This window comes from Galendromus occidentalis, unplaced genomic scaffold, assembly GCF_000255335.2.
Source record: "Galendromus occidentalis unplaced genomic scaffold, Mocc_1.1 scf7180000076694, whole genome shotgun sequence".
NCBI lineage: Eukaryota > Metazoa > Arthropoda > Arachnida > Mesostigmata > Phytoseiidae > Galendromus > Galendromus occidentalis.
Genome location: NW_003804683.1, coordinates 24,732 through 34,549, shown reverse-complemented (window position 1 = coordinate 34,549; position 9,818 = coordinate 24,732). Strand labels below are relative to the sequence as shown.

General features: G+C 50.9%; 1 protein-coding gene across 1 annotated transcript; it reads left to right on the top strand.

The window, feature by feature from the left end:
* Positions 1 to 585: 585 nt before the first annotated feature.
* LOC100905613 (ubiquitin carboxyl-terminal hydrolase 15) lies at positions 586 to 6,800 on the top strand. The gene is made up of 11 exons (XM_003740000.2): positions 586 to 832; positions 1,920 to 2,047; positions 2,169 to 2,262; positions 2,406 to 2,586; positions 2,775 to 3,017; positions 3,207 to 3,479; positions 3,574 to 4,035; positions 4,159 to 4,448; positions 4,573 to 5,204; positions 5,350 to 5,438; positions 5,640 to 6,800. The coding sequence occupies exons 1-11, from the start codon at positions 705 to 707 to the stop codon at positions 5,844 to 5,846; spliced, it is 2,727 nt and encodes a 908-aa protein (XP_003740048.1). The 5' UTR covers positions 586 to 704; the 3' UTR covers positions 5,847 to 6,800.
* The last annotated feature ends 3,018 nt before the right edge of the window (positions 6,801 to 9,818 follow it).

The window sequence follows — 9,818 nt, the reverse complement described above, 5'->3', positions numbered from 1 at the left end:
TGCGACCAAATATTCAGCAATCCAGTTCACGATCTTAGGATCGTTGATGCTCCGCCTGGAAGCCGGAGAGGTCGGCCACCTGCGACTCCACACCTGCGACTCCTCAGGAGATTCTCACCTGTGCGATTCTGGCATCGCGGATGCAGAATCCAGAGATCGCGGGTGCACAATCCAGAGATCGCGGGCGGAGGAGTCAGAGATCGCGGGCCGATCGGGGCGCTGCGGTCGCCGCTAGCCTAGCGGCTGCCGCCATATTTCTCCCTGGCGGTCAAATAACTCGAGACGAGTAACACTCGAGAGCGCCTCCTGACAGATTCAGTATCGGCGCCCTGCCAACTACCGTAATCTCGGTGGGATTTCTCCGTCGGCTGAATGAACTCAGGACCGTACACGGTATCCTGTTCATTGATCATGGGTACAAGCCCGGCGCACAAGCGCAAGTGCTTCCCCTCCTTCAGTCATTCTGAGCGTTCAGCATGACTGACTGGAAGAATCCGAATGCGTTCAAGCGCCAAAGATTTTTGTCGTCATCCATAGCAGACGACACCTTTTTTCAATAAAGCAGCAAAGCAAAGCACTGGAAGAGCGGTGCGACTGCTGCCTTTGCAGTGCGAGAGGTTGCCATCAAAGGTGCTGATCATAAATTGATGAGGTTGTGAAACTGTCGCTCGAGAGTGGACTACACGGTGGTCCTCTTGCCCGTCATGACGGTGTCTAACGTCGACGACCACAGAGAAATGACGGCGGGCCCCGAGAATGGAGAGGGTCTAGAGTACCAAAAGGATTTCATCGGCAAAATGATCAAGAAACCTCTTGCCAAAGGAGATCACTGGTGAGCGCGAACTCTCCCGTCGATGAAGAGTATCTCCGATTGCTCTCACTGCGCGACCTTGACAAGGTGGAAGCTTCTCGACGAGTTCGAAGATTGGGTGATGTCATCGTGGTATCTCCTTCGGCCTGTGCCGGTCCTCTGTTTTCTGAGTATTACGCTCGTGATTCTAATGCACTCAATTCCGGGCGAAGCCCAACGATCGGGACTTGCACCCTGACGACGGTGCCCACGCAGGCCTTCGTTTGCAAGCCCGACCGAATCTGGGGTACAGACACAGACACTATCGAGCTGGCCCTCGATTCAATCGCCTTCTGCCTATATCTTTCAAATAGATCAATCATCAGGTCCATGTGCCTCATAGGTGTCCCCCACTCCTCCTTTGATGCCCAGGGTTTTCGCAACCCACATCCATTGCGGCCTGCTTCAGACTCCAGACCTATCTTCCCATCTGTATAGAGATCTTAGTCTTGCGTAATGGAGCCGCGAAGGTCTCGAGCTCTGAGCGGAGTATACGTGCTCCGATTCCATCGGCATACGGTAATTCACGTCGAGCACCTCGTCTAGGATCTCAGTAATTGAAAGGGGCGCCAGAAAAATCTCGCCAGGCCAGCAGACACATATTTCGGCTCAGTGGCTCGAAATCAGCTGATCTGGGCTGCGTATAGGAGGGTATGGAGATTAGTATCATGCTTCGCATTTTCCCTTGGCAACCCTGGAATGAAGCATCGAGGTCGTGAAGCTCATCGTTTTCTTGAATCAAGCAAGAATATCCGCGGAAGTAGAAACCTCCGCGTGACTCTAATTTCAAACGATTTTTCGGGCGTCCGGGATACTCGCGGTCGGGGAGATTCCGTGACATCAGACCTTACCTAGGATTCCCTTACCTGGGAGCCCGGTTACATGGAAGGAACTGAATGAACGAAATATTGGAATATTTGAATGATGGCAGCTCATATATTCGGTAGGGAGATTCCTAGAGCAGATTCCTTCGTATCGATCCTGGTACTCTCACAAAATCCGAGCTTAGACCGCTCCTGATCTCCTCAAATATTCATGTAGTCTGACGCTGGATTCTCCCTTATCGCAGGTACCTCTTGGATCACAAGTGGTTCAAGCAATGGAAGAAATATGTAGGATTCAATCAGTGGGAGACAGGGAGCGTTGGCGAACCCTCTGCCAACCCTGGTCCAATAAATAACTCCGGTTTGCTTATTGGTAAGTCTGAATCGGACTGTCAAAAGACGCTCTCGATGCGCTGCTCAAAACTACCGCCGATACCTGATGACACCCCCTGACGGGACCGTTCTCGAGTGCGAATCGTCTCTTGTCCTTACAGAACACGACAATCCCGAAGACCTCCGAGAACATCTAATAGACGAGCTGGACTACGTGCTGATGCCAGAAGAGGCTTGGACAAAGCTCGTGGAATGGTCAGCAGTCATATTCATCGGGAATCATTTTTTTGAGATGGAATCCACGACTGACGTCCCCGGGCTCCGACGCCCTCTCCCGAGAGTTCGGATCTTACGCTCGGCTCTCAGAAGCTCTCGAATGAGATATCATTCCGCTTCAGGTACGGCCTCGCAGCGGGCCAGAAGCCGATAGCTCGCACGGTGGTCGACTTCGGAATGTTCCTGAAGAACCTCAAAGTGGAAATCTATCGGATGGAACTCAAGCTGTGTCTGAACCCGAACTTGAAAGATGCGAAAACCTATCGCTTCTCCAAGGTTGCAACCGTCGAAGAAGTAGAGAAGGTAAAATCACCTGCAGATATGCGAGGCACGTGTATGCGTCTCTCCGTGAATGGTTCAGGAGGTCTCGGTTGTTCCCATAATTGTCGAGCCGCCTCCAAGTTCCCCTTGGATCGATCGAATTCTTCGACCTCTCATCGCGGGAAGACAGCTCTCCGTATAATGCCTCTAAGCCGACTGGTCCCCTGCAGGTATGCCGGAAGTTATTCAACGTTCCGGAATCGGCTAAAACTCGGCTATGGAATCGGTTCAGCACAAACACCCTAGAAATTATGACGGAGAAAAACCGAACCATCCAAGACGAGTCGCTCTACTCGGCGCAAATTTTAGTACTTGAGGTCCAGAATCCCGATGGAACGTGGCCGCGCAATTCCAGCAACCCTCCCGACACGAGGAAAGCTGTCGAACAGAATTACATGGTGTCCAGCGCTGCAGTCGGAGCCGGCAGCAGTGCGACTTTCCCGTACAGGTAATTTCCTCATGCGAAGGACCCAATGTCATATAATTCTGAACTTCTACGGAGTCATCGGACATCCTGCGCTGGTGAATCGATCTCGGTCCTGCGAGCAATCCCATCCACGTCGTGAGATGGACGAAAAAAAGAGATCCAGCGATATCCAAAGGGGTCTAAAATCCCTTCTTACAGTTCCACTGGTGCCGGTCTGTGCGGTCTCACAAATTTAGGAAATACGTGTTTCATGAATTCGGCGCTCCAGTGCATGTCAAACACGCCGGTTTTGACCGAGTATTTCCTCTCGGATATGCACGTCAACGAAATCAACAGAGACAATCCGCTCGGAATGCACGGAGAAATTGCTGAGTCGTACGCGAATTTAATCAAGGCCATGTGGTCGGGGAACCACACCTCCTTCGCTCTCAAAGTTTTCAAACAGAAGGTGGGTGTGGGACCACGAGGTTCCTAATCCTTCCATTTTTATCCGATCTCGACCTCTATCGGATTGAACATCATATCGTTCTTCCTGGTCACAGGTCGGGAGGTTTGCGCCTCAATTCAACGGTTACATGCAGCAAGACTGTCAGGAACTGATGTCTTTCCTACTGGACGGCCTCCACGAAGACCTCAACCGAGTGAAGAAGAAACCCTATATCGAAGCAAAGAACTCAGAGGGCAGACCAGACCACGTCCTGGCAAAAGAAGCATGGAGCAATTATCTTAAACGAAACGATTCAATCGTCGTCGATACTTTCCATGGGCTTCTGAAATCCACGCTGGTGTGCCCTGAGTGCGACCACGTCTCGGTGACGTTCGACCCCTTCTGCTATCTCTCGCTGCCGTTGCCCAACCGCAAGGAACGAGTCGTTAATGTTATTGCGTTCATGCTGACGAATCCACGGCCGATAAAGCTCCGGATCAATGTGCCTCCGGACAGGTGTACTTGGAATGATTTCTATTCGATGATCGTGAGGACTTTGATGACCAAACACAGAAACGTGAGTTCGAATTCTTAATCCGAGAACAGGGTAATCCCGGATGGGCGTGTCTGCTCGAATCATCATAACCTGTCAACCATGAAATGGTCACGAATGACGGACGGCAATCTCTTTGAATTTCAGCTGGTGATCGCGCAAGTTTGCGCCGATAAGACGGTAGAACGAGTCATTGAGCCCAGCGATGACAAGTTCGAAGAGACGACGGATAGCCTCCACGTTTACGAAACACCTTGTTGGCCATGGAAGGGAGCGGGATCACTAGTGAGAGTTTACACTAGGGTGATTTCAAACAATCAGGACAGCGATAATGCTTTCACGTATGCCAAAATCTTCGGTGTTCCTTTCTACGTCTACTTCCAAAATAGGATGACGACGGTCGATGCTATTTATAACACCTGTCTATCATGGCTCAAGTGAGTGGTTTCCGGAATCCCTATCAGAAGTCCCACGTGGTCGATCTTATGAACTTATTCCAAACCCTATCCAGCTCATAGCACATGTTCAATACCCGAGCTAATTCCGGATGCATAATCACAGGGGTCGGTTCGTCAGTCCCAAGGAAGTTCAGGCCGAAAGCGATGAGGAGACACAGATGGAAGTGGATACCGAAGACGGAAAAGAGGAACGGCCGGAGAAATTCAAGCAATCGTTATTCGAAGTCAACATTGTTAACGAAATGGCGAACACTCGCATGCCCACCGCAAGAAACCATGTCCGTCTCGAAAAGCGGGCATTCGTCACCTTAGATTGCCTGCCCGAAGTGAAGGAAGCGATCTTCGAGGAATCGAAGTGTACCAGTTACATGTCCCGAGACCATCCTAGAACGAATCGAAGCTATACCAAACAGCCCATTGAGCTTTCCGAATGTCTCGATCTCTTCACGACCATGGAACAGCTCGGCACCGATGATCTATGGTTTTGTCCGGTGTGCAAGAAGCAGCAGCAGGCGACCAAAAGATTCAACTTGTGGTCTCTGCCACCGATACTGATAATCCATCTGAAGCGCTTCTCGTTCAATCGTTACTTCCGTGAGAAGCTTGACGTGGTGGTGAACTTCCCGGTCAAAGATCTATCCATGGGCAAGTGGGTTTTAGACCCCAAACACAAATCGGTGCCGTACGATTTGATAGGTGTCGCTAACCACACGGGAAACCTAGGAGCTGGCCACTGTGAGTAATACTGCTTTCGAGAGATCAACGAAGACATTCATAGCTACCGATATCTGATTAATGGAGATAATCGAAGCGACTACGACTCCACAGCGAAGATAATCCGACCCCTACCCTAACCCAATCCAATCCTTTTCACCTCCAGACACGGCGTATGCCAAGAACAAAATTACGAAGAAGTGGAATCATTTCGACGATCTGAACGTGAGCAGCATCTCGGAGAACGATATTGTGGTGAGTTGCGGTCGATTTCATCGGGAGACCTCGTGGGTGATGTCCTCCAATAGTGGGTCCTTGAGTCGAACCAGTCGAGATACTTTGCAGATGAGCATTCTCCGGAGATTTCTAAGCATTCGACTGAACTCGATTCCCCTCAAATAAGACTCGCTGGCTTGGATCCGGTCATTGTGGTCTAACCGGAGGTCTCGCTTGCAGAGTAAGCAGGCGTACGTTCTGTTTTATCAACGGAGAGAAGACCCAACGTCGCAGAATGGCTCAGATGCCGAGAAAGGAGCCTCCTCCACGCCGGCGGAAGTCAACCAAGCCGGCATGGATGCCGAAGCACCTCATAGTTCACAGGCCAATAACAGCTCTTCTAGCTTTGAGGCGATGGACGATTCAGGTATTGATTATGAGATCTGATTGTCCAACCCGGAGCCATCGGATTGCCTGATCGTTCGGCCGACGGTCTCTCAATCATTCAATCAACCAACTTATCAACAAGCCCGGTAAACTATGTATCACTAGTACGCGACCCGCGCGTCATCGACGGCTCAGGACAGGCTCTGCGCCAAATTTTTTCGGTCCGTCCACAGATTGAACGAATCAAATAGGTCTTCCTCATTAATTATACCGCAAGGAATCCAATATTCCTGTCGCGGACTGCCCCTCCATCCATGGGGTGCGTTGTGTACTGATCCTTCGATACATCAATTCCTCCAGGATCATCCACCGCATCGGAACTTGAGCCAATCGATCACGGTGTAAGTAGATCGATCAGTGATAGAGATCGCTTGTCTGACGGCGGGTGCGCAGAGATGCTCGAATTTTGTGACCGGGTCGGAATTCATCTGAACCGGTCTTGATGTCGATCGAGGTCATACGTGAACAGCTCCAGATCCTTTCCTCGTAATCGAATCCTTCTGTACCGTGATTAGTTCTGTCGGAGCTTTTGTACCCTGATGATGATGATGATTATTAGGTAAACCCCTCAATCGATGTAAGCGAGCCTTTCGGAGAGAACAATTCGATGTCGAACCGGAGAAAAAACGCTCGAGCGGCGAAACAATCCGTCGGCATTCGCCACGACCTTCGAAGAGCGTAGGGAATTCCTCCGTCGAATCATGGGAATTTCCCGAGCTCGAGCATAGGATCATAAAATACTTACGACGATTGGTAGATATCGGAATGCCGACTCTATGAATAGATTAGGGAAGGCAAATGAGGAACGAGACGAGGATACAGGAGGGTTACGATTCGAAGCCGTTAGAACGTGAGATCAACTGAGAACTGTATGGGGGATGAATGCTTAATCTATGATCTGCCTGTGATGAAGAAGTCGCTCTGTGGTCAAGCTAGACAATAAAGAGCAATTTACGTAAGCCTCGGTCTTTTCGGAGAGGGATCGAGAACAAGCGACGACGCCAGCGCGATCGGTCGGGAAAGATCTGATTCCCATGGAAGCCTCGGATCCAGTGCGAAGGGGGCTGAGATTCGGAGTCCGATGCTCATTCTGACCAGCATCTACCGCTTTCGGACGAGAGAATGCCTAATTTAGGATAATATGTACGCCCCTTTATTGTCGATGTAACGACCTCGCTCGAAAGAATTCATGGAGTCTCGGCAGCCCGACCATCGTGGATTGTCCTCAGGACTGTCTCAGTCCTGCTCTGCGTAAACATTTCAGGAGATCGAGAAAATATAATGGAAAGCAGTCAGTCTTCGATTCGCGGCGGTTGCGGAGTCTGAAGAGGACCTTCATCGAAATCGATGGAAGTTCGGTCGTGAACTTCCCGTGGAACTGCTCGTGCAGCAGCTTTCCACTCGCGGAGCTCAGGAGGTTTCGGAGGACAGCGTGGTTTCAGGAGTGAAATCGCTCCGGATTTCAGAAGACTCTGCCCGCTCGATGGTTTCATGAGTAAGCTTGTGCTTGGCTTAAGTAAGGATAGCACCTTCGGTTCCTCTTGCGGTACCTCGGGCCGGGGGGTCGGTGGCTCAATGACGATTGCCGACACTTCCTGGTCGTTTTCAGACGCTAACACTCTCGCTTTCCGAGCCTGCTTGCCAGCTGGGCCTTCAACGCGGAGTTCCCGCAGGACGATCTCCTGCGCGGGAGGGCTTCCCTCTCCGTCGGGTTCCTGTGGAGGCGTCTTGTCTGGGTCGGAGCCATCGTCAGAAGTGTCTTCGGGAGGGGATCCCCTTCGAGCGCGTCGAGATCTCTTCGCTTTCCTCCTGGGATTCCGTCTTTGCTCCTGGCGCGCTGCCGTCCTCCTCGGTCTGGCGATCTCTTCGGTTTCTAAACTGTCTCGGTCTTTTTCTATGCGCATCGCGAGAATTTTTTCTCGGAGCTCAGGCTTGATATCGAGAGCCGGAACGATCTTCCTCTTCATGTTCTTCTCGATGCGTCTCCCTTCCAGGGTTCCCTGTTTGGCGGTTGTGACGGGCTGCCAACGACGGGGAACAACGTCGACGATCTCATCGTCGGACCAGCAATCGTATTCCGAGTCGTCCTCGGATCCGACGAGCTGACGCGCATATTTTTGTTTTTTCACCGGCGAGTTCCTCTTCGTCATGCTCGCCCGAAGCCGATCCAATGATAGTTCCGGCAGCGAGAGAGCGCCTGGGATTGACTTGAACAGGACAACTGGAACAAATGTTTCGATATTCAGATCCACCCGTTCTGATAAACTGATACCTATGTACCGTTTCATGAATTCTTCATGCGGACGATACGCACATGAAATGAATGAAAGGAAGCGCTCGGTTCGCCAGGAGATCAGCATGAGCTTTATCCGAAGATCAAGAAACTCACCAGATGGGTCGTACACGGTGGAGTTCGCCAGCGATGAGAAATTCGTCGAGTATCTCACGTCGGTCGATCGAGCGTCATCGGCGTAGTCGAGTCCATGCTTTAAGAGCTGGAAGGAACGATATTTTCAAAGGTCTGTTTGGAGGACTCCCACCGGAGGGAGCCTGACAAGCCGAAACCGAGCCGTAAACGAACCTTTTTGAGTTGGTCACGATCATTCGCGAAAGACAACAGCGAGTAACACAGATCCATGCCGACCGAATTGGACTCGAAGGGGGCACAACCGGCCGCTCTCACTTTACTCGTCATCCGCTCCCGGATATTTTTCAATTTATGCTCCGCTTGAAATAAATCAGCGAGGCATTCCATCGGGTCCATCCAATAATACTGACCATTTGTCCTGTAAACGAGGACCGGTTAGATGGAAGCTTCCCCCCCGTCATATCCCGACGCAATCCCCCAGGTAAATGAACAAAGGAGCAGCGCTCGACTGGGGAACTCGCCTTGTTATCACAGCGATGTGCTCATATGTGCGTTTCAGAAGGCTGCGGAATTGCGCGAACAGGGTACATGTAGAAGGTGACTGATTTTCCAAGTTTTTCCAAGTTGTCTGGGTCAAATCATGCTTGGTCCACGAGGATAGCTGGGCCTCGATCTCGGTTCTGGAGAGCTTCTGCATTTGCTGTCGCAGTTTTCCGAGTACACAATCCGGAGGTCGCGGAACTCTGTCGAGCTCGTGACCATAATGCGTACGGCAGCCAGCTACTTCCACGTTACCCGAAGTTTGCGAAACTGTCACTCGCATGTGGGCTACGCAAGGTGACGAGTTTTGCATACGACGAATGGATCTCCTACTGTCGGTAGATTCGATTTCGTCATCGTCAACGATTTCCAGTCTATGCGCGACGTTCCCGACATCTCTATTCTGAGGTAGGATTTCTTGTAAAGCTTTCTCCATGACGTCCAGAGGTGGCACTGCAAGGGAACTCCAGATCTAAGAGCCTATTCGTCCACTTTACAACGGCGATTTCGACCGAGCGAAAATATAGATGAATCGGGTCGTGTTCGCAATCGGGGACTCACCTCGGCAAGAGGGTTCCGTAAGACCCTGAGCTCGGTGACACTGATAGTGGAATACCGTAGAGTTCTCTCCTTCGACGATTTCTCCTTTCGAGAGGAGGAATTTGACTCTTTCGCTCTCTTCCAGATGGTTCTTCCAGCTGGGAATATGAGCAATCTTTTCACTGCCTCTTGAAGTTCCGAATCTCTCTCGGATCCTTTTGATACTTTCATTTTTCTTTCTACGCAAGGACTCCATGGAGCACGTGAAGTTTCCCCGATCTGATTCAGCGACGCGACACAAAAGATGACCCCTCTCACCTGTAGAAATCGCTGAATGAGGCGAAACTCATTTTTAAAGCCTCCATTTGGCGTCCATGGCCTTCCCGGAGGTGTTTCAGCAGGGCATCCACGCAATCACATTGGAAGTCACAGTTGGTCTCGTTACACCAGAAGCCTGGAACCGAGAATATTCTATGAGATTCACTTCGATTTGGCCGTTCACTTCACTCATGAAGAATGGCGAT

Coding starts and splice junctions, on each gene's coding strand:
- LOC100905613 (XM_003740000.2), top strand. CDS start 705: ATGACGGTGTCTAACGTCGACGACCACAGAGAAATGACGGCGGGCCCC. Junction 833..1,919: donor CTTGCCAAAGGAGATCACTG/GTGAGCGCGAAC, acceptor CCCTTATCGCAG/GTACCTCTTGGATCACAAGT. Junction 2,263..2,405: donor TGGACAAAGCTCGTGGAATG/GTCAGCAGTCAT, acceptor ATTCCGCTTCAG/GTACGGCCTCGCAGCGGGCC.